The sequence below is a fragment of the Macaca mulatta genome, chromosome 12 (assembly GCF_049350105.2).
Source record: "Macaca mulatta isolate MMU2019108-1 chromosome 12, T2T-MMU8v2.0, whole genome shotgun sequence".
Classification (NCBI taxonomy): domain Eukaryota; kingdom Metazoa; phylum Chordata; class Mammalia; order Primates; family Cercopithecidae; genus Macaca; species Macaca mulatta.
In genome coordinates, this window is record NC_133417.1 from 86,819,283 (window position 1) to 86,846,264 (window position 26,982).

The 26,982-nt window shown below is 36.7% G+C and overlaps 1 protein-coding gene across 12 annotated transcripts in view; it reads left to right on the forward strand.

Moving 5' to 3' along the window:
* Nucleotides 1-1,036: 1,036 nt before the first annotated feature.
* The window catches only part of ITPRID2 (ITPR interacting domain containing 2), a 38,592-nt gene continuing 12,646 nt past the window's right edge, over nucleotides 1,037-26,982 (forward strand). For 7 of the 12 annotated variants that reach the window (XM_015110474.3, XM_015110476.3, XM_015110477.3 and 4 more), the window contains exons 1-11: nucleotides 1,037-1,594; nucleotides 1,933-1,978; nucleotides 5,333-5,382; nucleotides 6,204-6,260; nucleotides 8,183-8,222; nucleotides 8,309-8,407; nucleotides 9,980-10,188; nucleotides 11,052-11,752; nucleotides 19,019-19,091; nucleotides 22,990-23,078; nucleotides 24,356-25,567. In XM_015110474.3, coding sequence (XP_014965960.3) covers nucleotides 1,384-1,594; nucleotides 1,933-1,978; nucleotides 5,333-5,382; nucleotides 6,204-6,260; nucleotides 8,183-8,222; nucleotides 8,309-8,407; nucleotides 9,980-10,188; nucleotides 11,052-11,752; nucleotides 19,019-19,091; nucleotides 22,990-23,078; nucleotides 24,356-25,567 — 2,787 coding nt within the window. In that variant the 5' untranslated portion in view covers nucleotides 1,037-1,383. Of the gene's footprint in view, nucleotides 1,595-1,932; nucleotides 1,979-5,332; nucleotides 5,383-5,776; nucleotides 5,915-6,190; nucleotides 6,261-8,182; nucleotides 8,223-8,308; nucleotides 8,408-9,979; nucleotides 10,189-11,051; nucleotides 11,753-19,018; nucleotides 19,092-22,989; nucleotides 23,079-24,355; nucleotides 25,568-26,982 lie in introns of those variants that run through there. The other 5 variants (XM_077957294.1, XM_077957295.1, XM_077957296.1 and 2 more) reach the window with 3 other exon arrangements.

Here is a 26,982-nt window from a genome sequence, read left to right on the forward strand (position 1 = left end):
ACTTACGTGTAAATGCCTAGACAAAAACTAGGCACTATTTCATCTCCAGAGCATTCTTCATTCCAAATTCTTCAAAAGTTATGGTTTCCTGTAGCTATCAATGACAATGCACTTAATTACCTTGGAATTCGAATGCTTCCATTAGGACTTTTACTATGCTCTTGACTTTAATTTCAAATGAAAAGTAATTCCTTCCTTAAAATATTATCTCTATGCAAAATACTCTTTTCAATCAGGTTAAGATTTTAAAAAGTGTTCTTACTTGTTCTTCAGAGTAGAGTACAATAAAATATTGGAAGCCTTACTTATATGTATAGTTTAGATGTAACATTTAGGGGAACAATGTTGCTTGATAGGTCTGTCACATTGTGTCTGGTTTTGGATAGAATTTGAGTCTTTTTGCTAATGAGGATTTAAACATAACAAAAGGGAATGCTGAAGCTGGCTTTAGAAACAGTTTTGAACCCTGACATCATTTGTTTCTTGTAGCATGCTGTCTCACCAAAATCCAAGCAACTATCTCCACATTGTCCCAATTATTGTTTGCTCTATTCTCCCTTCCCTAAGTCCAACTTCAATATGAAATTTCCAGATTAAATATCCTTTCACAATTCATTTTCATTCATAACATAACCACTATAAATAACTTTAAGTATGAAAGTAGCACTCCAGGAAGCTTGGTCTTTTGCAGTTTTAACATTTTTGGCTACACTAATCAAGCACCTCTCTTTCCGTCCTTACCCCAATTCCTTGGACACTAAATAGTCTACATTCAGGCGACTCTTTGAAGTGTACGTTTCAGGGTGCCTAAGCAGACACTCGTTTTCTCGCGGGGGCGATTTGTGAGACTTGGCCTCCCCACTTTCTTTCTATTTTTGGGCAAGGGAGGAGGAGGAGAAGAGAAGGAAAGATTATTAACAAGCAAACTAATCTCGCCCATTCCGCTGGCAGCAGAGGAGGGCTGGCCTGCTCCGCACCACGCCCCGCGCGCCCCCGGCCGGAAGGGGGCGTGGGCCGCCGCCGAGGGAAGGCGCGCAGACGCGCAGCGGCCGGCCTGCCTGGGGCGCGTCAGGCTGGGGGTGGGGAGCAGGGGCCGGGCGGGCGCTCGGCTCCCAGCCGCGCTCCCTCGGGCCACTAGCGCTCCCGCGCCGCGCCCGGCCGGCTTCATGTGAAGCGCCGGCCCTCCGCCCCTTCCCTCCCCTTCCTTCCCTCCCTCCCTCCCTCCCTCCCTCCCTGTCCCCTCCTCCTCCTCCTCCTGCGGCGCCCGCTTCAGCTCCCCGGGGCCCCCTGCCCGGCCGGGCGCTGACAGCGAGGGCGGGGGTCCCCGCCGCCGCCGTGTCTCGCACAGGGTCCGGCTGGGGTAACGGAGCCCCCAGTGCGGCCATGGACCGACCCTTGGCGTCGTCGGCGGAGGCGGAGGAGGAACTGGAGTGGCAAGTGGCGAGTCGCAGGAGGAAGGCCTGGGCCAAGTGCCGCAGCTCCTGGCAAGCTTCAGAGACGGAGGATCTGTCCACAGAAGCGACGACGCAGGACGAGGAGGAGGACGAGGAGGAGGACCTCCCCGGCGCGCAGCTGCCGGCAGCGGGGGGAAGAGGTCGGTGCGCCCGGCTGGGCTGCGGGGGGAGGCTGGCGGGCTGGGGAGAGTCTCGTGCGCCCTGGGCGCCTGCCACGAGTTCTGGTAGAGTCTTGGGAACCGTAGGCCGAGGGGAGAGGGGACACTTCCGACCTTCAAACGCGCGCGCTGGACGAGGCGCCCCCAGCGTCAACACAGACTACTGGGTGCCATCCGATTTCCCTGCCAAGGGACACTGAGACGTGTCGCTTAGGCTGCATTTGCCGTGGTGGATTTTCCTGCTTGGGAGGGTCCTGGGTGACCCTGCTGTCGGAGTGCTTCTGTGTGGTAACGCGCTGTCCCCTTGCTCTACCCCCCAGGAAACGTGCCCAACGAGAAGATCGCGATATGGCTCAAGGACTGCCGGTGAGTGCTCCCTGGGCCGCCCGCGTCCTGGAGGAGATCCATGCGGACGGGACGCTGGAGCAGAGCCACTCGGGCCGCGTCCCTGTGGGTCCTGCGACCGTTGTAAGCTACAAACCGGAAAGTGAGCCGGCGGATAGCTTCCTCCTCTAAGCGATTAGAAATGGAAGTGCTGTAACCGCTGATTATTTGGTGACCGTGTTGACTTTACAGTTAGGACTTCAGCTGCTCGCGCATGGTGTTAGCATCAGAGATCAGAAATCCAAAACAGATTATCGTGCCGTATTATGTTTGTTCTGTTTTTATTTGAAAGAATTCTCACATTTCATAGGATATTTTATTTTGCTTTAGTTTTGGCATCTGTACAACTGGCACGGAATCATTTTCCTCTCCAATGTGTTTTAAGACGAGTTTAATTTACCTAACTACACTAAATGAGCTTTAATTTTATTTCTGTTTGGGGAGCTATTAAAACTAGCTAACTTTGTACTTATAGTTTACTTCTTGAACATGGAATTGTCAGATGACGCTGGAATTCTCAGGGAATAGAACTTTTAAAAGCATTCAGACTGCATAAATCTGTTTAATTACATGCTTTGGCAAGTGTTACAAAAATGTTTGATAAAATACAGAGGAGATGAATCATACTGCAAGTAAATCTGACTACAGCGAAATGTGCTTGTTTCCTATTTTTTCCACTTTAATTGCTAGTTGTAAAATCAAGAATGTAGCATTTAAACTTTTGTTGGTGTTTGCTTTTGAGCATATTTTTGCCTTCTCAATTTAGGCTTTCTTAATATTTCGTTCAAATATTAGAGTTGGGGTAGTTTGTTTTGTTTTGTTGTGGCAAGTGATTCATATGCCAGTTTGCCTCCTCTAAAGACAGAATATTGGCTACCATGATATTAATGCCCTGTTTTGATGAATCGACTGGAACATTATTGAGCACTCTTTATGACAGAACTCGTATCCTTTATTGGAAGTGTCGTAGACCCTTCTGAAATATGATGAAATATATGGAATAACTTCTCTTTAAAGATGCACAGAGGCAACTACACTGCTTGAAGTCCTTGGACCCCAGATTTACAATCTAGCTTTAAATCAATCTCCCGGTTTTCAGATAAGCCTTAGTTATTAGATACTTCACTCAAAGTATGGATCAAGAAATTGTATTACTGTGCTACTAGTTCATTTAATTGTTAAATTCCAAAACAGTCTATAATTTAAAAGCTTGAAATTTTGAATACACATGTTCAGGCCTTTTGGGTGAGATCTGATGAAACTAGTATCTTTCGTTTCCTCTTAGAAATGTATCTGAGCAGTTGTTTTGTTACTTTTACTTAGGTCTTTTAAAGCCTCCAATCTGACTATTTACCTACAGTCCTCAGTACAGTAGTGGCTTACTTTAGGTTTCTTAAAATAGGCTTAGCATTACAAATACGTTTATAATGTTTTATTGTTTAAGTTCAAGTGCATATTAAAAAGAATTTAAAAAATTAAGAACAAGAGAAGAATCACACTATGTTTTAATGACCTATAGGATTTAAGATTGTATAAGAGATCATATCAATTAGACAGTAAATAAGTGCATCTTTTTTGAGACAAGTGCAGTAGGCAAATGTTGACATTCACCAGGACACAGTCAATCCCTGACAATTTCAGAAGTTTTGTTGCCAATACTGATTTATGTGGGAAGATTCTGTAGTTTGCTGCTCCTTCCCTCATGGATTTCCTTCTTGTTCCTACAGTTGGCACCTATTCTACGCAAGAATGGCATTCATTTGTATCCAGGAAAGCTAGAACAAGTAGTCTTTTAATCTTGGCTATATTATCACAGGTTCGACTTAGGATATGTTGCATCTGTATTTTTGTTTTAAATAACAACTCAAGTTCCTTCCCAGAGTTGGACATTCTGTATGTTGTTTATTATGTACAAATGACCTTAAGACAGCATTTTACCCACTTGATAAGTTCTCAAATAGTCTTTGTTTTTTAGTGCCGTCCATATCCTGAATAATTATACCGTGTTTTCTTTCCTTAAAGGGAGTCTTTATTTTGATAACCATTTGTGGGGGGACTAAGTAAAAACTGCTTGAATTAACATTGAAGAAGTGATAGAGATTTTGATAGAATTTGGAAGGGAGCAACTATAAAAGGAAGATATTTGTTTTCGAAGGAGGATTCCTGTTATTCTGCTTATCTACCATTTTCTGTTAGTGCGTAGACCAGTAGAGACATCTGTGGACAGAGTAATGCAGTATTTACATCCAAGAAAGTAGCCATCAGGGAAGGATGGCTTTTTAAAGACATACATTAGAATTTTATTAAAATATATGCAAAAAATGGATTAAAGCTTTTATGAGTATATTTATAGTAATTGCTTGTGATTCTTTTACATTTCAAAAGTACTAGTTTTTTAAAGAGCTGCCATTGTTAGTATACTTGTAGAAAGTTTTAACCTTTAATTGGCATTTCCTTGAAACTGGTATTTTCATAATTGATCCCATGTCTCATGTGAGTTTTTAACAGGTATAAATTGTTACTGAAGAAAGGTTTGTATCACAAAACAGACTCTCCAATATAAAACAATGTGTTTCTTACTATAACTTGGTTTGAGAGAATTAAAAGTGTTTGTTTCTGTATTTGAAAAACAGATATTTCTCTCATCTGTATTTGAACTACAAGAATGAAAAAATTTGAGCAATGGCTAATCTTAATGTTGATTCTCAAGTCAACTTTTTAGTAATTTTCCAAGTTAAATGAAAAATATATGTATTTTTTAGCTAAAAACAGAAAGCAAATCTCAAGCTTCTACATTTAAATAAAGAAAAAGTTGGGGCAAGGGGGAGGCACTATGTGATGCTTTGAAGTGCTAGTGATAGATTAACAGATGAGGTTTAAGGAAACTGTTGGGCCTCATTTCCAACTACTCTTCACTTTTTAATTTTATTAAGGTTAAGTTACCTATGACTGAAGATTTGTTTTCTTCTAATTTTCTTTTTTGATGGAAGGATTGAGAGGAACAGACATTTTCTTAATGCTTATTGTCAGTCATTCTCTCTTTTTTGCAAAGAAAAATGCCAATTCGTATGATTTGTCATTGCCATTTTTGCCCCTAATTGTTGGCACATCAGATGTGATTAAATCATTCCTGCTGAACTGACTTGATGATAGGTATTTACTTAGTTACTGAATATTACTTATGTAATTTACTTGCATTCCTTGTGTGTTTTTGGAGGAGAGTTTAACTGTGATTAGAAGCTTATTGAGCTATAACTCTTTAAGTAAGGCCATGTAATGACAACTTTCCAAACAGCCTTTCACAAGACTAAGGCTAATATGTTTATATGGTTTCAGTACACCTTTGGGAGCCTCACTGGATGAACAAAGCAGTAGTACACTCAAGGGTAAGAGAAGGTTGCCTTTCTAAATCTGTTCTTTACGACAGCTCTACTTCTTTGTCCTCTGGGTAAAAGTGTATATGTGACTGATAAAAGTGATATTCATGTTTATAATGCTGTTCTGAGCTAGAAGCAAAATGGAAAAACTTTGTTGTAAACTGTAAAACAGTAGGGAGTTTAAGCAAATTGCCTAGCCTTTTCACAGCGTGAAACTTACATCTTTATTGTCCAGTTAGATATTATAAAGACTAATTAAATATAAATATATGCAAATATAAGGAAAATACTTGAGTGAACAAAAGTTGAGTCAACTTTAGTGCAGCATTTCTTTGCTTACATTAACTGAAATTGCCACACCTAAAATTTTACCACCTGTTCAAGACAGAATTCTAAAGTTCAAAGTACAACAAGCATGTGCAGGTAGTGGCAAGGCATATAAAAATATATTTACAGTGTCAGGAAAATCCAGCTCCTGACTTAATATGAGATGGATAAGAAGAATATTTGCTCCAGAATCTGGTTTTCCATGAAACTATTGGTATGTAATCTAATTGAACATCTTCAAAAATATAAGTTTAAAACAGCCTGTAGGTTGGCTTCTGATAACTTTATGTTGCTGGAAAAGTGGTTTCTTTACATTAAAGTAAAAGCGTATACCTGCTTCTTGAAGTTACATAATCAGAATAATGTCTGAGTACGTTCAAGTCTGAAACATTTTACTGTATAAGATATTTTGCTGGGTGAATTTATTTTAACTAAAATAATGATTTTATATGAGGGTAGGGAGGAACAAAACACCAGGATGAGTTTTCAGATGTTTCTTTCAGGTGTGCTTGTGAGAAATGGAGGAAGTTTTGAAGATGATTTGTCATTGGGAGCTGAAGGTATGTTTGTTTGGAAGAACTGTATTTTTGTTTAGTTTTCAAATTTAAAAAAAATGAGAAAGCTCAGGTTTATGATCCTCAACCTAAATTTAAGGGTCTTGAAAATGGCTCAGGTACATTTCACATTACCTTTCTATGTTAATAATCTAGTCATAGTCTGTAGGATATATGTAGGGATGACTCTGAAGAACCATTTGAAGTGTCCATCTGTCTTTCTTGTACTAAATGCTTAAAGGAACAGTTTGTAACAAACCGTGGTAATATAACTGAGGGAAGAAATGTCCTGAAAAAGGAAGGACACTTAAATATTTATACATGGGAAAATGAAATTGAAGCTTATTTTTAGCGCAAAATAGACTTATGTCATACTTACAGCTGCAGCTTGTCTTTCTCTTTGTACTTAAGTGTCTCCTGTCTTTTCCCCGTTTTCCTGATTTTTAGAGGATTAAAGGGGAAAGACAAAATAGCAGAGCTAATAGAATTTTATTAGAAATCATGCTGGTGTTTATTCCAGAAAGCATTAGATTTTAAAAAATGTGTTGTGCTATTTAAAAATTTTTACAGGTTATGTAATGTTTTCCAGTAGATTTATAATAAAGGTTTCTCACACAAAAAATTAAGAATTTTAAATTATTTTACTGGTATTTTAAAAGCTATTTTATAGCTCATTGATCATATTGAATAGATTATTCATAGCTGTATAGCTCAGTTATTAATATGTACTTTTTTAAAAAAACAAGAATTTTAAAAAAATCTTTAAAGCTTACAATTGATGAATAGTGAATTTATACACTTAATTTAATATCCTTGATTTTTTGCTGTTTTAAATGCATCTGTAAGGTAAATTACTATTTAGAACCTTCTAACATTTAAAACTCTGGAATATGTGAATATATTCATTTTTATTATTTCTGTTCATATGTTTTCAGGCTCTATAAAAAGCTTAAACTTACTGCTTCCCAGTCAGTACAATTGAACATGTTGTCAATCCCTTATTAAAATGCACTTTGCACTTTTGATATTTGCCTTGGTAGTTTGATAATATTGAATGATTTTATTGGAAACCAGAACCTAAAAAGGAATCTCATGAAAGAGTAAAGCTATTACGTTGTTTTACTGAAAATTATTTCAAGGCTATTTCCAGTCATTAAGTAAATAATTACTGAGTGCTGTGAGTTAGGCACCTTTCTGGTGGATGTACAAAGAAACACAAAATTGTCATGACTTTGCAGATGAGAAATGAAAAGCAGTTCATGTGTGCTGAAATAGATATGTTTATAATTAATTTTATTCTTTATATTTGTCTATAAAAGTTAAATGAACAAAAGTTAACTCTAAACATTAACAACACGTATCTGTTTAGAACTTTAAGCTAAAGTTGTATTATAAAGTTGAAAGGCAATTTTTAAAAGAAAATTTATGTTGAAATAAGTAGAAGTTTTCAAGTTATATGTGTGAAAAGTCAGTTATAACCTTAAAAAAATCTACATTAGAAATTGACGTATACTATTGCCACACTTCATGTTAAATCATATTTTCCTCTTAAGATATTATTCATTAATAGCTTTTAAATTTAATAATTAGTACCACATATATGGTACATATCTTCCTCATTACTTATTTCTAACTTGCTAAAGAAATTTAATTGGTTCCCTATACTTTTTTTTATTTTAAGCACTCAAATGAGAGTAGTTAGTTTTATGTTACCAGAACACAAAAACACCCTTTAAAAGCTCCTGGCCCTGTTCTTATCTATCTGTATATTACTTTTAATGATGCAGATTTAATGGACCAAGATAAGTGTTTAATATATTAGGCATTTAATTCTAATATTGTAGGTAATTTGATTTCTTGATAATTGTATCATAGTTGTTATAGTCCTACTAACAATTGTGCTCTACATTTATTTTTTTTACCTATAGCCAACCACCTCCATGAAAGTGATGCTCAAATTGAAAACTGGTATGTAGCTGTTTTGCTCTATTTCTTTTAAAAAATGAAGACCATTAATGAAAATAAAGTTTTATAGAATCTGATTTTGTTTATAGCAATAATATCTTGGCCAAAGAGAGAAGATTACAGTTTCATCAGAAAGGGAGAAGTATGAATTCCACTGGATCTGGGAAAAGTAGTGGGACGGTCTCAAGGTAACATATTCTGAAATTGTGTTGGAATTACATTGTGTTATAGATGACCTACTCTTATCATTTTTTCAATCTTGAATTTTACCTTGATAGTATGAAATCAGAAAGAACACAAAAAGAGTGTTTCCTGAACCAGCACAACTGATAGGAGCTTTTGTTTTGTTTTGCTTTATTTTGAGATTAAATAAAAAGCAACAAGTAGGTTTATAATGCTGCCGGAATCCATAAATGAGTATTTGGAGCCCCCTCAACAACCTGAAAGAGCAACTCCATAATGGAGTAACTTGTAATTGTGGAGAACCAAAATTCATTCTGTTAAGGACTTGAGTTAACTCTGACACAAAAATCAGAATAAATTTTTCTAAGTTACAGCTTGATATGTAAGCATAATTTTTTTTCAACATATTAAACCAAAGATCTTTCAAATATATAGTATAGTCAGGCACAGTGGCTCACACCTGTAATCCCAGTGCTTTGGAATGTCAAGGTGGGTGGATTGCTTGAGCTCAGGAATTCAAGACCAGCCTGAGCAATATGGTGAAACGGCAAAACCCTGTTTTTACAAAAAATGCAAAAATTAGCTGGGTATGGTGGGGGCCACCTGTAGTCACAGCCACTTGGAAGGCTGAAATGGGACCCAGGAGGTTGAGGCTGCATGAGCTATGATTGTGCCACTCCATTTCAACTTGGGTGACAGAGTGAGATGCTGTCTCAAAAAAAAAACAAAAAACAGCAACAACCCCCCCCCACAGAGTATATTAAAATACATCAGTATATGTGCCTATGGAATCCAGTTTAAACTATTACCCAAATTATAATATTAGAATCTGAGCATTTTCTCTGAAACAAATTGAAGTGTCTCTCTGTTGAAGTTCCATCTCTAACTTTCCTGTTTTCTTCAGTGACTCTTAGAAAGCTTAGATTATCACTGGTATGAGAGAGAAGGGATACTAAATATTTAATTCCCAGTAGAATTAGAGTAGTTACCTTTGTGTAATCCACACTCTGTGAACCTTACTCCTCCTACTTCCTAAGTGGAAGTGGTTGGAGAGAAGTTGAAAGTAAGCTCCTCCCTCAATTCTCTGAAATCAGCTTGTTATCTTTATTGTCTCTCCGAGGACAGTTGCCACTCCTAGGACAAGGATAGCAGAAAAGCTCAAGTTTCACAAAATGTCCCTCAGTTCCCTCAGTTCCTTTTCATTTCTTCTTTAATCTGTTTATTCCTTATTCTTGGTCATCTGTCCTCTACTTGTTTTAGCTGCTTTACAAGGAATCTCTTAAAATGACAAAAAAAATAAGGTGAGGAATCACGTAGGGAATCTCTGAATGTGTTCTTTGGGGTTAGCTCTTTTCTGCAACTCTAGCAACCTGAGACAATGAACCCTTTATAAGGGCTATTTATTCCTTAGTACACAGGTGTAAACATGGTAAAATAAATAATGGTTTACAGAGCAGAAGCTGAGAAAAAAGATTTTATCACAGGAAATCAATAATATGTATTCATTTATAATGTGATATGGACTATCAGTTTATTTTATATTTTCATGTTTCCTTTTTTACCCCCTTTTTTTGTAGTGTTTCAGAATTGTTGGAACTTTATGAGGAAGATCCTGAAGAAATTCTTTATAATCTTGGATTTGGACGTGATGAACCAGATATTGCTTCTAAAATTCCTTCCAGATTTTTTAATTCATCATCCTTTGCCAAAGGGATAGATATTAAAGTATTTTTGAGTGCTCAGATGCAACGGATGGAAGTAGAAAACCCAAATTATGCTTTAACAAGTAAGGTTTTTAAGTGTTAGGCATATTATTTTCTTAAATTATAGCATCTACAGCAAGATGGTCTTATTTTAAAGCCTTAATAATTTTCAGGAATAGCACTGGAACGTAAAGAGATTGATCAACACAAAAGCCATTTTTACATGTTAAAATTAAGCTATTTTATTACTCTTTATAGTGGTTAATTTTCCTATTTTTTCCCTCCTCCCCAATTCTTGACTCAAGTGTTACCATAACTTACTTGCAGAACCTTATTCTTATCTACAGATCGCTTTTGTTCAAGAAGAAAAGAAGTAGGGAAGGAGTCTTGTTAATCTTAAATGAAGTCAGTTAATTTCAGGAACTAGTCTGGCTGATTTGATCAGTTTCACTCATATCTTTGCTTATTTTCTTTCTGTTAGCCAAAGATTCCAAAAATAGGATTCCCTGCATTGTTCATGGATCAGTTTTAAGAGATTAATAAATCCCCCCCCCCGCAAATTAGGTATAAAATATATATTTACATGCATTTTCTTAGAAGAATTTTGAAAGAGTCTTAATAGAGTTCAAGACTTAAGAATAGAATCACAGCTGTAGATCCAATAGCTAGTTCTTTCTGTTTTATTCAGTGTTGCCATTATGCTTTGTGTTTATTTCTGATTTTTTAAAAATACAAATTCTAGTGCTTAGAGTAAAAATCTTGCTCCTTCTTCCCACCCAGTGAATGTAGAGAGGGTTTAAGTGTTAGATAAGTAAAAAAAGAGAGTTTTATAATCTTTGTGATCTAAGGGTAGTTTTTGGAATTCTAAACAATAATATACATTTAATATATGTGTATGTGTATATATTAAATATAAACATATAATTAATATTTTTTCTTTTGGTAGGCCGTTTTCGTCAAATTGAAGTGCTTACTACTGTGGCGAATGCATTTTCTTCTTTATATTCCCAAGTCTCTGGGACTCCCCTGCAGAGAATTGGAAGTATGTCCTCAGTGACCTCTAACAAGGAGACAGACTCACCTCCACCTTTAACTCGAAGTAACACTGCAAATCGTTTAATGAAAACACTCTCAAAACTGAATTTATGCGTCGATAAAACAGAGAAAGGAGAATGTAGTAGTCCTTCTCCATCAGTTGAAAAAGGAAAGATTCTAAATGTTTCAGTGATGGAAGAAAGTGGCAATAAAAACGATCAAAAGTCTCAAAAAATTATAAAGAAGAAAGAGTCATCTTCTATGTTGGCTACAGTTAAAGAAGAAGTGTCTGGTAGTTCAGTAACTGTTACAGAGAACACTGATAGTGATAGAATTTCTGATGAAGCAAATAGTAATTTTAACCAAGAAACCAAAAATGAACAAAGTAAAGAAACTCAAAGTCATGAGCGTCAACTGGGTGAGGAATCTGGTATTATAGAATCCAAATTAGATAGTGATTTCAACATATCCAGCCACAGTGAGCTAGAAAATAGCAGTGAGCTGAAAAGTGTCCATATATCCACACCTGAAAAAGAGCCATGTGCACCACTGACAATACCATCCATAAGAAATATAATGACACAGCAGAAAGACTCCTTCGAAATGGAAGAGGTAAGTAAAAAATTACTGAGACTGGTTTCAAGTTGCAAACTAGGAAAAAAAGTACCAAAAATGTTTATAAAATGAGAAGTAGCTAATAGATTTATACTAGAAAAATTTATCCTAATTTTGACTTTCCAGGTTTATGTTTCACAAACCAAGAATTGGTCTCAGGATTATGTGATTTTGAGGTAATGGGACAGTTCACTAGCTCCTCCAGATGTTCATCCACTTGTTGATATCTGAACCTTAAGCCTGTTTTTTCTCTCAAGGGTAAGATTTTGATGCTCAAGAAAGCCCTGAGAGAGTATACTTAAATTCAAAGCAATATTGCATAATGGTTGGAAACACAGGCTTTGAAATCAAACAGGGGTTTGAGTTCTGTCTGCCACTGAATGACTGTATGCCTTTGGGCAAGCTTTTCTTGACATATCTCAGCAGTAAGGATATGTGAAGAAGGCTTTGGGGATAGGTCTTGGTATATGACTGGAAAGAACATGAAGATACTATGTACCTGCATGGGAAGGATAGGGACCCTCGAAGAAGAAGGTTTGAAAGGCCACTGAATAGGGTTTCTGCAAGCCCAGAAGACCAATGTTTGGTTACTTTTTATTTGTGTCCAGGAATATACCTGCTAGTTAACATAAATTTTTAGTTGGAAAAGTTAAAGATACTTATTTTGAATGAGGTTTAGCTAAAACTGCTTCTGAATAGTAGGAGCTGAATACTTTTGTGTTGGAATTATATAGCTTGGGGCAGGAAAACTGATGTTTACCAAGCACATCTACCCTGTGCTGGGCACTGTTCTTGGCTCTGTTCATTGCAGTCTATGAGGCACATAGTAGTGGTCTCATTTTATACATGAGGAAACTGAGACATGTGTGTGCTGATGAAGAGTTGTGGCTATAAATTATATAATGCACAATTTGTCTTTTGTAATTTATTACATTAGATTAGTTTTAGTAATAGTTCACAGTGGTTTTAACATCACACACCATTATTTTAGGGAATTAGAAAATGAGATAGTTGATTCAGCTCATAAATCTCCTCTTAGGTGAGTCTCTCTTTCTCTCTCTCCCCCTCCCTTCTTCCCTCCTTCCCTCACTTTAGTGAAGATTTTTCATTTATTGTGAAATTTCAGTTGCTGATACAGATTTTTGCCTTTTTTGTGGTCTGTTAATACTTTAATTACAACTGAATAGTGAAATAAAAAGGGGAGTAGGAGCAGCACCTTGGAATATTTTACATTTTCTTTTGAGCTGTTTTTCTTTTATTTCTTTGTATATATTTATATTTCTTCTATCTCCTTACCTCCTAGAATAATTTATTTATCATCATAATGAGTGTGGAAGATGACTATGATGACACATTAAAATCTCTGTTTGTTCTATTTCACTCTGATTCCTTTTTGACTTTGTTTTGGTCTAAACTTAAACTTGTTCCAGCACTCATAATTAAAGTGTAAATTTTTGCCTACCATTAGAGCCCTTCTTCTATGACAATTAGATATGACAGTTAATTTCCTTGTTTAATACAATAGCAGAGCATAAAGATCTAAACAAATTATGTTAGGTAATTGCAAATCTCATGCTGGTGACTCCGAATGAACAACACTCATATTTTCAAGTAAGTCACTCTTCAAAGAAGTCAAGGAAGTTTATTTTTAATTTATAAAATTCCTGAATTCTAAGCTATAGTTTGTTTTTAAAATTTTTTATGATACCATACACAAAAGGTCTTTAAAACACTTAGAAAGTGCTAGATGTACTTTTTTGACAAGTTAACCTTTAATGATAGTCTGGGGTTTTTTGCCCCCTCTACTGGCAAAAAAGGTTAATGAAGAAAGTATTGTGGCATTGACTTGAACATTTTTTTGAAGTACAAGATTACATGCATTGGTGGAAGAATATGGAAGATTATTATTATTTTTTTTCAAAAAAAGTATTTATGCTCGACCACAGCTACATTGTAAATATGGGGAATTTTAAAGAAAATAATGTATCTTCAGATATATTTAAAATATGGATAAAAACCTCCTGGAATTGTGTTTTCATCCCTTAGGGGACATTAAAGAGAGCTGGTAGAACAATGGATAAAGAAAGGAAATAATGTGTTACTTTAATTTCCTCTTCTCCCAAGCATTTGAATCATATTGACAGATGAAGAGAACAATCTTAGTGAAGCTGACTTTCAGATCCCATTCAGTGTAGTTTGTTACTATTTTTCTTTTGGACCTCTTTCCATGAGGTTTGATTCTTGACGGAAATTTTATTCTTGTGAAAACAATGAGTAAATGTAGGTTAGAGCTTTCTCTCTCTCTCAGTAAATCAGTTCTCAGAAAGATTATCTGAGCATGAGCTGCTTTGGGAACCTAGGAAGGAGAAAATGTTGCTGACATGTTGACTGCATGAAGCTGTCTAATCCATCTTGAGACAGGAGGTAAGATCCCACAGTCACCAGAAGCAAAGAGACAAAATACTTAAATGTAAAGAGAGCTAAATAGATGATGAGACTGATCCTGGCCTGGTACAATGAAAGTTTCTATTTCTTTAGTTAGAAAAAGTAAAGGCCAGAGACTACTTTCTGACTACAAAAGTCACCTTGCCTTATAAGGTGTCTTGTAGACTATGTAAAATAGTTGTGAATGTTTAGAATGATATTTCTTTTTTTTTTTTTAGACGGAGTCTTGCTCTGTCGCCCAGGCTGGAGTGCAGTGGCGTGATCTTGGCTCACTGCAACCTCTGCCGGCTGGGTTCACGTGATTCTCCTGCCTCAGCCTCCTGAGTAGCTGGGATTACAGGCACACACCACCATACCCAGCTAATTTTTTGTGTTTTTAGTAGAGACGGAGTTTCACTATGTTGGCCAGGCTGGTCTCAAACTCCTGACCTCGTGATCTGAGCACCTTGGCCTCCCAAAGTGCTGGGATTACAGGTGTGAGCCACCACACCCAGCCTGTAACTATTTTTAAAAAGTTATTAAACCCTATTGTTTAATTTCTAATTCTTCCAGATGACTTGCTTCATTAATTCTTGTGTTCTTTTTGAATGGCTTATTTTGAATACGTCGTCGTAACTCTCTGAAGCCATAGATTAGTAGTGTGAATGATTCACATGTTAAACCAAAATGATCCTTCTCAAGCAGATGTTCATCTTTTAAGTGTAAGGGAAAAACGTAAGAAGGAGAACTTTTAACTCAGCGTTTCTGTAAGCAGTTGATTGTGTGGTCTTCTTGGCCTATAAATGAATTTTTATTTAAATATAGCCATTATTGGATATACACATAATCTTTTTAAGCTACTGATGTGTTAGTAACTGTTTCTAATCCTGTCTTCATACTAATTATTGATTTAACTAATGTACCTCACTACTCATTTTTAGCTGTTTTAGGATTTTTCTTTGTTTATTGGACTGAGTTAAAATAATCCCACTTCAATCAGATATTTGACAGATAATTAAATTGTTCCTTTGGCCTTTTAAATTTAACTGTATATGTTTTGAAGATAAATCCGCCCTAGAATATGAATTCTAACACATGACATGCACAGATGTCTGCTACTCTAAAGCCCAATCAACCACTGTTTTGTTATTTGGTATTTGCCTAAAAGACCTAAGTTAATTTTTATTAAAAAATGATTTACCTGACAGTAAAAATAAATGATATTTTTGTGTGTATGTGTAAAACTCGTGAGTATTTGTTTAAGATAAACATTTGCGAGTAATTTATAGAATCATAAACTAGTACGGAAAGAGATATTTTAATTCATTTTCTAGTTTCTTCCCTTTACAAATGAGGAAGCATCCCCTCCCTCATTTGATATTGTTTTATAGCAGTGGTTCTTCACCATCTTTCTGAGGGCTATAATATTCCCTTTGATATCAGTGCTTCACAGGGGGAAGGAACACAGCGGGTGTCAGTGGAGGATGGTAGAGGAGGAGACTTGAATTTGACTTATTTTTGACTATATATACAACTTGCTAAAGGTCGGATATGTTGGTATGGTCAGGTGTTGTACAAGAACTCATCATCTGCTGCACAGCACCATGCTACTACTTTAGAAAAAGAACAATTTCCTCTGACATTTTTTGAGCTGTCATTAAAAATTAGAATTGTAATTTCTAAAGCTCTAGTTTTGATTTTCTTTGAAAACCATTTTGATATACAATGTTTATACAATGACAACAGCTATACAGTCTCTTTTTAAACTTTAGAGGAAGGGTTATTTGATTTAGAACATCCATGTATTGCTGTTCTGTGGAATACAATACAGTAGTATTGTGCTTAGAAGATCCCTCTTAGTCAAGGTAAACATGACAGCTGTAAAGAAGCCAAAGTGGTTCACTGAAACAAAAAGTACATTTTTTAAAAAAGAGAAAGAAACCAAAGTGAGTGCCTGTCATTTTAGCAGAACATTGATTAAGAAAGATACAGTCATTGTTTCATGAAAACTTTTTTAAATGAAGTAACCCAAATGTGTGGGTTATTCTGAAGCTGTTTTTCATACATCTTTAAATCCCAAAACATTGAGACCAAGCAATTTTATCACTTTGGTTTAGTGTTTTGTTTTGTTTTTTTAATTTTGAAACTTTTATTATGAAAAGTTTCAAACTTAACTGAAGATTAGAGAAAATAGTATCATGAACACCCATTATCCATCATTCTAATTCAGTTTTATTTGGCTATTCTTGTTAATTATGAAAGGCTGCTTATAGCAAATGACCAGAATTCTACGGATCATTTGAAACCATTGAATAGGGAAAATCTTGTCACGTAAATCTAAAGTCTATGTTCTATATTTGCTTCATAATTCTCTGTGGTATACCCCATCTCAAATTTGACTGCCTTCTTTAATTACAACCGGTTATCACTAACATGTCTATTTCTCTCTTCAGCAAGTGAGTACTCTGATTTTGCTGAGTAAACAGAAGAATCCCAACTTTAGTAGTTTTATTAGTAAAATATGACCCTCTCAGCTTTTTTAAGTGCTCCTTTCTTGCAATTAATTATGGAGTTTGTAGTAAAAGGAGAGAGTAGATTTGTTTTTGCCATAGAGTAGCATCTTGAAGAATAGTACACTGATGATATGTGTTTATTAAAGTCATGTTATTTTGTGATTAATTTCATAAGTCTAAGGAAATAGAATGCATGATAATTCTGTGTTTATAGGTGAGCAGCCGGGTGCCATGGCTCACGCCTGTAATCCCAGCACTTGGCAGTCTGTGCAGTCTGGGATCACTTGAGCCCAGGAGTTGAGACCCCAGCCTGGGCAACATGGTGAAACCCCAGCTCTACCAAAAATACACAGATTATCCAGTCTCATAACCTGGTCTCAAAATAAATAAATAGATTAAATTTTTTAAAAAATAACAGTGAGAGATTTGGTATATTAATGCCGTGCCTAAGCCAGTATTCCTACAACATAAATGAAGAGGCATTGGAATTCTATTATAATTTTTTGATCTGGTTGATATTTACTTTACAGAAAGTTACTTGAAGTAGATCGAGCCTGAATAGAAGCTAATAATAGACCTTTTGTTGAATATAAAAAGAAAATGCAATTGTTCCCTTGCATATAAGACAATGGTTTTCCTGTTGAACATGTGTCTGCTCCTTTGAAGAATTATTCTAATTTTAACATAATAATAAAGAATAGTAGAATCTATTTTATGTATCTGATTTACAGGTGATGGTTTTGCATGAGCAGTGTGCTTTCAGTTTCAAAAGATTTATAAACTTGCATTCATGAAGCTATATAGAGCAAAGATAGCACAAATTAGAGCAAATTTTAAATTGGGTAATACTATCTTTAACCTTTGGGCTTTAAAAAAAAGTTGGTTATTTCACTCTTATTCCTTTGGAATATTTCTTATTCTTGAATAGCTTCATAACTAAAAACTACCAGAGTTTTCACTAAAATGTGTTAACTGTTAGTGCTCTAATTTTTGTTTTCAAGGTTGAAAACCCACATGTTCAGCTAGTTACCACGCTTTACTAGGATGTTCTTTATGATTTAAGAACAAATCATTACAGAGTAAAGTGACAGAAATGATTGTGCATCTTCCCCATTCCCCATGTATTTAATGTTGACAAAGAGTTAATTATGTCAGAATAGACAGTGTTTGTGGGTTGGAGGTGGTGATTTAGGAATCTGAAAATTTCTAAAGTATGTACTAGTGCAGATAGAAAAATAAAGCACAAAATGACAACTGGGTTTGATATGTTCTTTTGAACAGTGTTTTCAAGGAAGATTTATGGTTAATATCTTTCATTATTTTAGTTCTGTAATGAAACCTGCTTTTCCACGTACAGATCCCAAGTTATGTCTTGAAAGAATTTCAGGACAAAGCAGTCTTACACATGAGCAATTTTTGATATCTGAAAGTTTGGGGAAATTTAGAAATTCTGCAGTGGTAGCACTGTGTTCCATTCTCAAAGATGCAAGACTTATAATTACCTCAACTGTGTGTTGGTCATGATGTGCTGTAGTGAGTGTATTAGTATTTCTCCTGGGATTTACCCTACTTTGAAGTTGAACGTTTAGAGAATTTTTCCTTATGGATCTGTTTTTCATGTAATAGCAACATTTTTTTTTTGAATGAAGTAGTTATTAAAATTTATTCAAGGTTGAAAACCCATATGTTGGGCTAGTTTGCACACTTGACTAGGATGTTCTTTACTATTTAAGAACTAACTATTCGGTGGCTCAAGCCTGTAATCCCAGCACTTTGGGAGGCCGAGACGGGCGGATCACGAGGTCAGGAGTTCGAGACCATCCTGGCTAACACGGTGAAACCCCGTCTCTACTAAAAAATACAAAAAACTAGCCGGGCGAGGTGGCGGGCGCCTGTAGTCCCGGCTACTCGGGAGGCTGAGGCAGGAGAATGGCGTAAAAACCCGGGAGGCAGAGCTTGCAGTGAGCTGAGATCCGGCCACTGCACTCCAGCCTGGGCGACACAGCGAGACTCCGTCTCAAAAAAAAAAAGAACTAACTATTACAGGGTAAAATGATGGAAGCTAGTGCACGTCTGATGCACTGATTTCCATCAGTTATTTTTCTTTGCTACAAACTTGAGTGCTATTGTTAATTGGAAAATAGATCAGAAAATTTAGTTGTGGAGCGTTCTAATAATTTTGAGGTCAGATTTCTTAAAGTTTGAATATACATAATGTTTTAGTGTACTTGAGTTAGGTTGATTTGTTTAATGGATGGTTATTCAAGAAGCTATACTTGTTTGCTTTAGATTCATGTGGTTTTAACTACTTAAAACTCTTCTTTAGGTTCAAAGTACGGAGGGAGAAGCTCCTCACGTTCCAGCCACTTACCAGCTAGGTCTTACGAAGTCAAAAAGGGGTAAGTGGACCAGTACCCACTAGTTCTGAGCACATTATCAAATATTAGTTGATTTGGAAAAAGGGGTTTTATGTATCAGTGTCCGTAGTATTTATGAGTGTAAAAAGGTAAAGAACACAGGTAGGCATGATTCATTACTCTTTGGTTGTAGAACTTTTTCTGTGTTTTTTTAAAGACTTTTAAAAAATTAGTTTGCTAATTTGTTTGCTTATTCTGGAATGACCTCATTTCACAATTTTGTGTGCTCTAAGTATTTTACACTTTTGCATAAGAGCCAGTTGGGAAGTGATAGAGCAATGGATTAGGAGTACCTTTTACATTGTTATGACTGAAAAATATACTGGTATTATCTGTCTTTGGCGTTTCACTATATAAATATAGTTACATATTTATAAATATAAATAAATATATTCCTAGGTATAACACATGAATATTCCTCTAGCTAAAACCACCAATTTTTTAGCAATAGTTAAAGCTAGTTAAATTCAAACTATGGGTTGAAGGTGAGTGGTTGTAGATACTGTTCCTCTCTTAAATTATTAATTATTGACCAAAGAACCTTTGAATCTGTTCCTTTCACTTCTGACTTGCAACAGTAAAAAAAAAAAAATGTCTGATCTTTGGATTTACAAAGCTTTTGAGCTTTAGAGAAAGGGAAAGAGGAAGAGGTGAAAATGACTACTGAAGGTAGGACTGTTTATTTTTGAAACTTTACACATGCTGAACCACCCTGTTTTTTTTTAAACAAAGATTCGTATGTATGTTCCTAGAATAGGAAATTACATGTTTGTTGTCTCCTGATCTCTGAAATTACTTCACAGGAGACAATTTGCATAATTTTTTTTTTCTTTTATTGCAATATGGTATTAAGAAACAAGAACTGCACTCTCACTAGGTCACTGCAGATCTGGTTAGACTCAAAATGAACTTTACTATTTAATTTTCTTCCCCTTGTAAGTTCGCAAATTTATGTACGTGTTTCTGAACTGAGTTCATGGTCATCAAGAAGTCTTTGCTTTCGATGGGTACACAGGGGATACATTGGAAAAAGCAGCTTGCCATGCATTAAAAGGAGGATAAGAAAACAATAAAATTACTTTAAGATGTTTTAAGAGCAAGATCCCTGTGGTAGGGATGATTGGATGTGGGTTATATTCGTATCTGGGTTTTTTCCTTTTCTCAGTCAGATTTTTATAAATTAACAGTAAAATGGTTCTGTGTGTTTGTGTGCGTGAGAGAGAAGAGAGAACAACATAGTGTTTTCATCATTTTGAAAAGTAGCCTATATCCCATGTAAGTATCTTAGATCATAACTGCAGAGTTAGAAACAGTGGTAATATATTTGCTTCAAAAGTTTAGTACAAATGCATATAGCAGTTTGGTAATAGGACTTTTGAAATTAAAATTATCTTAATCTCAAATCCAGTCCAAGATTTATATACTGAAGCCCAGAGAGGTTTAATGACTTAATGTACGTTACAAGTTAGCATTCGGTAGATAGGTTGGGAAAAGTTCAACCATTTTTCTTATTAAAGAGGACATACAATATTTTCTTTAGTCTAGCAGATAGTAGATAGACAGTTGTTCGGTGTCTTTATGATGATACTAGACAAAGTTTCCAGATTTTTTTCTCACTTTAATGTTTCCTCTAACTTCCTAGTTTTTAATTAGAAATCATATATTGTATCTTCAGGACAGAGATCTAATCCTTTTTTTTTTAGTTCCACCTTTTTCTGTTAAGAACCGTGTTTTTGGAAACAGAAATGCCTGACTGAAGAACCTAGATTGTGATTTATGGTTTACAAAATAGTTTCCCCTACATTCTACTTAGTTTCTGAAGTAGCCCTGTGAGATAGATAGAAGAATTATAATTATCTCATTTTACAGAGGAGAAAAGCTATTGCTTATGATGAGGAACACAGCAAGAACTTGAACCCAGGCCTCCTTGTTTTACCCATTGCCCCAAAACTGCTCTGAAGTCTAAGCAGTCTACATACTTTATGACCTTAAACTGTGTGTACTTAGGGCTTAACAACTGTGAGGTGAACTTGGCACAGACTGTACTCTCTTGCAGATAAAACAGACCTTAGCCGAGAGAACCAGTCAGAGCTGCTCACTCTGGCTGCTTTCTCTCTGAATATTTCCCTGTGCTCTCAGACACCTGACCCTGCCCAGCCAGATAGACAGTTTCACTTCTAAATCATTTAAATGACTGCATTATTCTTTTGTTGCTTTAAGAAAATAGGTATCATTGATTGACTCAGCAAACATTTATTGTCAGCTTATTCTAGGTACTGGGATACAAAGAAGAATAGTTTCTGCCTTCAGAAGGCCCACAATCTAAAGACATGAAAATACATAATTATAGTGATAACTGCTATAGCATAAGATGTTAATCATTTTACCAAGTAATATATTGCCTTATCAGTACTGGCGGTAACAGCTTATTGCAGTTTAGTTTCACAAGTATTCCAATTACCTAGGCTTATCAAGGATATGGAATAATTCCTTATATTTCATTTTGCAGTCTTGTTACTATCAAAATGATATTACAGAATTATTCTAAATTTTTAATGAGAAAATATTATTCCATGGAAACTGAGTCTACAGTGGGGTGTTTTTCAAACCAAGTTGACTTTAATAGATTTTAAATTTTATTTAATGATATTATCTGGCTCTTTTTCTATGTGATTCATATCTTAAATTAATATGGTTTTGGCAAATACACTTTAGCCCTTTGCTTTTGAAGTTCTGCAGAACTTTGCTGTCTCTTGAAGCTTCTGCCTTGATGAATGAAGAACTGTACAGTCTCTCCCATTGTGGTAGTTGTAGTGTGGGTGGAATGTGAACATACTTACTATGCTTAGTTGGCCTTTTTACGTGTGTAAAACATTATTTATAGGTCACACCAACCAGGAATTAGAATTTCGAGGCAGAAAAATAAGCAGAAAGATTTTATAAGGTTAACAACATTGTGTTGTAGTTGAACCTATTTGGTTGAGTTTTACGTAATTGTTACGAAATAATTGTTTCATACCTTACACATTTGCATCATTTAAAACATCATAAAACACCAGAGACATTTAAGCGTGCTTGCATTTCAGATTATTTAATGTACTAGCCTTTATTGTGGTTTTTTTTTGTTTGTTTGTTTGTTTTGTGAGACGGAGTCTTGCTCTGTCGTACAGGCCGGAGTACAGTGGCGCAATCTTGGCTGACTGCAAGCTCCGCCTCCCAGGTTCACAACCTTCTCCTGCCTCAGCCTCCCGAGTAGCTGAGACTACAGGCGCCCGCCACCATGCCCGGCTAATTTTTTGTGTTTTTAGTAGAGATGGGGTTTCACTATGTTAGCCAGGATGGTCTCGATCTCCTGAGTGTGATCCATACGCCTCGGCCTGGCAAAGTGCTGGGCTTACAGGCGTGAGCCACCATGCCCAGCCCTAATTGTATTTTTTAAATAGAGAAGATAATAGAAATCTTTACACACTATACTCTCTATTTGAACTTCTAAATTTACCTCCTAAATATCTTTACATATTTACATAATGGAAATAATTTACTTTGGGACTTCTGTTTTTATTAGAGCCATCTTTTACTTCATCCAGTTTTCCTTCAAGGATAAGACATTGATTGGATTTACCAAAATAGATTATAATTAGAGCTTAAATAATGAGCGAATACTGAGAGATTCTGATAGAAGATCTGATACAATTTTTGTTTGAATTTGAGTTACCTCCTATACTTTGAAGCCATAATTTTGCATAAGTAATGCATACTTTTCTAAGAAGCATTCAAATATTGTGTGTCTTATATCTGCTGGGAATCATATCTGTAGTAATATTGCTCTCTGTAAAGTCTTATTTGGCAGTTTTTTTATAGCCACTTTTTTTATTCATAGATCATCTATTACGTACTGCAAGTCAGCATTCCGATAGCAGTGGTTTTGCTGAAGATTCTACAGACTGCCTATCCCTTAATCATCTTCAGGTAAAATTTTCTGTTCTAATAGGCACTATGATTAACTTCCTCATTTTAAGGTAATTTTTCTATTACTATATATTTTAATATTGAGTCTGTGTCATCTTTATTTTTCAAGTGACAGAACAAAACTCCTGGCATGGAGATGTTATCTAAGCATTTGACTATAAATTTTAGATTTCATTAATTCTTCTCTCTGAATATTTTTTTAAAATATCTATCTTACCCTTAATTTTTGGACCACCAGTAAACAGAGATTATTGTGATCATTAATTTGTTTTGTCTGTTGTTTTTCTTATTTTTTTAACCATCATTGTATTTCAGTATTTTACAGTAATTGTTTTGCCTATTTAATAACTGACATTAATTGTGAACCTATAGCTTGCTGAGTGTTATGCTGATTTTTACACTAGGCTGTGTGAGATAACCCAGAGAACAGGCACATCTTTATCCTCAAGAAACGTATAGTCTATGTGTAGAGTACACAGAATGCACGCAAGAAGCATTTGAAAAATTTTTAAGCAAATGCTAAAGAAAATCGGGATGAGAAAACTCCCAAAGAGCTTTTAGGAACATAGCATTTAAGGGGTAAACAGACAAGAGGCATATCTAAGGTCACTGAGAAAGAATAAGTGAACAGAAACACTGGGAGATGGAGGAGAAACTTTCAGAAGGTATGGAAGAAAAGATAGGAATGTTGACTGTTTTTCAAATATGAATGATAGCTTAAGAGTGAGGGGTCTTTTTGTCTTTTTAAGATAACAGGGAATGACTTGGGGAAGGTATTCAGCTTAGGGAAAGAACTGTAAGAGAAGAATTGATTCAGAAAAATCCGAGATGAAAGTGGAGAGATACCCTGCTCTTGGAGAGGATATTGATCAGGAACCCAGATTGGAGGGATTCGCTTTGAGTTTCCTTTCAGAAAGGAGAGAAGGAGGGAATGATGGGGAAAGATACAAGGAAGTTTATAGATGTTGGGGAAGAACATTAGGAAATGTTTGTCCATTTTCTCTATGAGTCAGTGTGTGGTATTGAAAGGAAAGGGGGAGGTTGTTGGAAAGGGAATTTTAGGAAAACAGTGAAGTTCTGAAATAGTCTTTGTGAGAAAGTGAAAGGAAGGAGGGATGTGGTTGCTGCTCAGGGGCAATAAAACAATTCTGAGCAACAGCAGGGCCATAACTGCAGTGGAGACAGTGAAATTATAGAAGCACTGTGTTGGTTTGGTATTTTGTTAATGACTCTTCTTACATATATTCTTCATCTTTCCACCTGTTTTCTTTTCACAGGTTCAGGAGTCCTTGCAGGCTATGGGGAGTAGTGCTGATAGTTGTGACAGTGAGACAACAGTTACGTCACTTGGTGAAGACCTTGCCACACCAACAGCACAAGACCAGCCTTATTTTAATGAATCAGAGGAGGAGTCTCTCATCCCTCTTCAGAAGGGACTAGAGAAAGCAGCAGCAGTTGCAGACAAAAGAAAATCAGGTAGCCAGGATTTCCCTCAGTGCAAGACCATTGAGAATCCAGGAACTAAACAGTCCACCTGTAGTTCAGGGGATCATGTTACTGAAGTTACTGAAGTGGAAGAGGATTTGTTTCCAGCAGAGACGGTAGAGCTACTGAGGGAAGCAAGTGCTGATAGTGATGTGGATAAAAGCAGTGAATGTGAATTTACTCAGTATACCACACACCATATTCTGAAATCATTGGCTTCTATTGAAGCTAAATGCAGTGATACGAGCTCTGAAAATACAGCTGGGCCTCCCTCTTCCGTGGACAGAGTTAATACAGCTTTACAAAGAGCTCAAATGAAGGTTTGCACTCTGTCTAATCAAAGGATAGGGCGTAGCCTGCTAAAATCAAAAGATTTGTTAAAACAAAGGTACTTATTTGCAAAAGCTGGCTATCCTCTAAGAAGGTCTCAGTCTTTACCAACCACCTTACTGAGCCCAGTAAGGGTTGTGTCCTCTGTCAATGTTCGACTATCTCCAGGAAAAGAGACCAGATGCAGCCCACCTTCCTTCACCTATAAGTACACACCCGAAGAGGAGCAGGAATTGGAAAAGGGGGTGATGGAACATGATGGTCAGTCTTTAGTGAAATCGACCATTTTCATTTCTCCATCATCTGTGAAGAAAGAAGAAGCCCCCCCGAGTGAGGCGCCGCGGGTGGAGGAGTGCCACCATGGAAGGACTCCTACCTGTTCCCGGCTTGCTCCACCACCAATGTCTCAGTCTACCTGCTCCCTTCACTCCGTCCACTCTGAGTGGCAAGAAAGGCCCCTGTGTGAGCACACAAGAACTCTGAGCACTCACAGTGTTCCCAACATATCAGGGGCTACCTGTAGCGCTTTTGCTTCCCCTTTCGGGTGTCCTTACTCACATAGACATGCCACCTACCCTTACCGAGCGTGCTCTGTGAATCCTCCTTCAGCCATAGAAATGCAGTTGCGAAGAGTATTACACGATATTAGAAACTCACTGCAGAATCTTTCACAGGTATGAGAAAAAGTTATCTTTATTAGCTTTTTTCTTTTACTGCTCTGAGCACTTTTTAATTCACAGAGAAGCTAAGACACATCAAATATGAACTACCTCTGCTTTATTTTCTGACATGTCTAAACTTATCTGCATCTGCCTTCCTTTTCTATCTTCCCTCCTGTTTCAAGGGAGAAGCTGTAACTAATCCTGATCAAAGTCGATTTCTCTGCTCATAATTCTGTCTCCTTTCTGAGAGGAGAGATTTTGCTCATGAAGTATCCTCCCATTTTTAGTCTACCATCCATTGTCTTTGTTTTAGGCTAGAATCTTTGTCAAGCCATTTCTATTATTAAAAAATCTTCCCTCTCAAAGTTCTTTCTCTCCTTTTCTCTGCCATTTGAACATGTTGACTACCTTTTCCTTTTCCAAGTTTTCTCCCTGTTGGCTTCTGTGGCACCACGTTCTCCTGGTTCTGCTCGTAGCTCTCTGACTAAGCTTTCCCCTTCACCTCCTGACCCTCGATGCTGTGCACAGAGTTAGTCTACTTCCACTGGACTCAGAGACTGGAACTACTCCAGACCAGAAAATAACAAATCAGGTAAAGTGTGAATTTGATTTAAAATGCTCTGTATGTCTTGTCACTTTTTTTTTTTTTTTTTGGAGCTGGAGTCTCGCTTTGTTGCCCAGGCTGGAGTGCAGTGGTGTGATCTCCACTCACTGCAAGCTCCGCCTCCCGGGTTTACGCCATTCTCCTGCCTCAGCCTCCCATGTAGCTGGGACTACAGGTGCCCACCACCACGCCCGGCTAATTTTTGTATTTTCAGTAGAGACAGGGTTTCACTGTGTTAGCCAGGGTGGTCTCGATCTCCTGACCTCGTGATCCACCCATCTCAGCCTCCCAAAGTGCTGGGATTACAGGTGTGAGCCACTGCGCCCAGCCGTCTTGTTACTTTTAAAGTCATTCTCAGATTTGTTAGTGGACTGGAAATAATTTTCCCAAAAAAGCTTTGAAAATAAGTAAGTTGTCTTCAGTTTTGCCTTTTACGTTTTCGTGAACGTTCTGAACAAATCATGTTTAGACAATTGAAGAATTGAAGAAAATGACAATGTAATATAGTCATGAGAGCATTCAACAAGGAGTCAGGAGGCCTACAATGAATCTAATAAATCTCTTATCGTGACATAATAGACAGGGAGCCACTTGGAAAGTAAAAATCAAAAGTGTAACTTCTCAAGTTATAATAAGATATACCTTCTCCTAACTAAGTTTTATCCTCATGACAGTTGTCCCCTGTTTTCTGAATGGGGACAGTTTCAGAATGTGGGTGTTTCTTGTTCTTCCTTACAAAATATAGTTCTGTCTGTGACGGAGATGTTTAACTTTGCAGCTGTAATTATGTCAAGCTGGGGATTTCCAGGGGCCTGTCCACCAG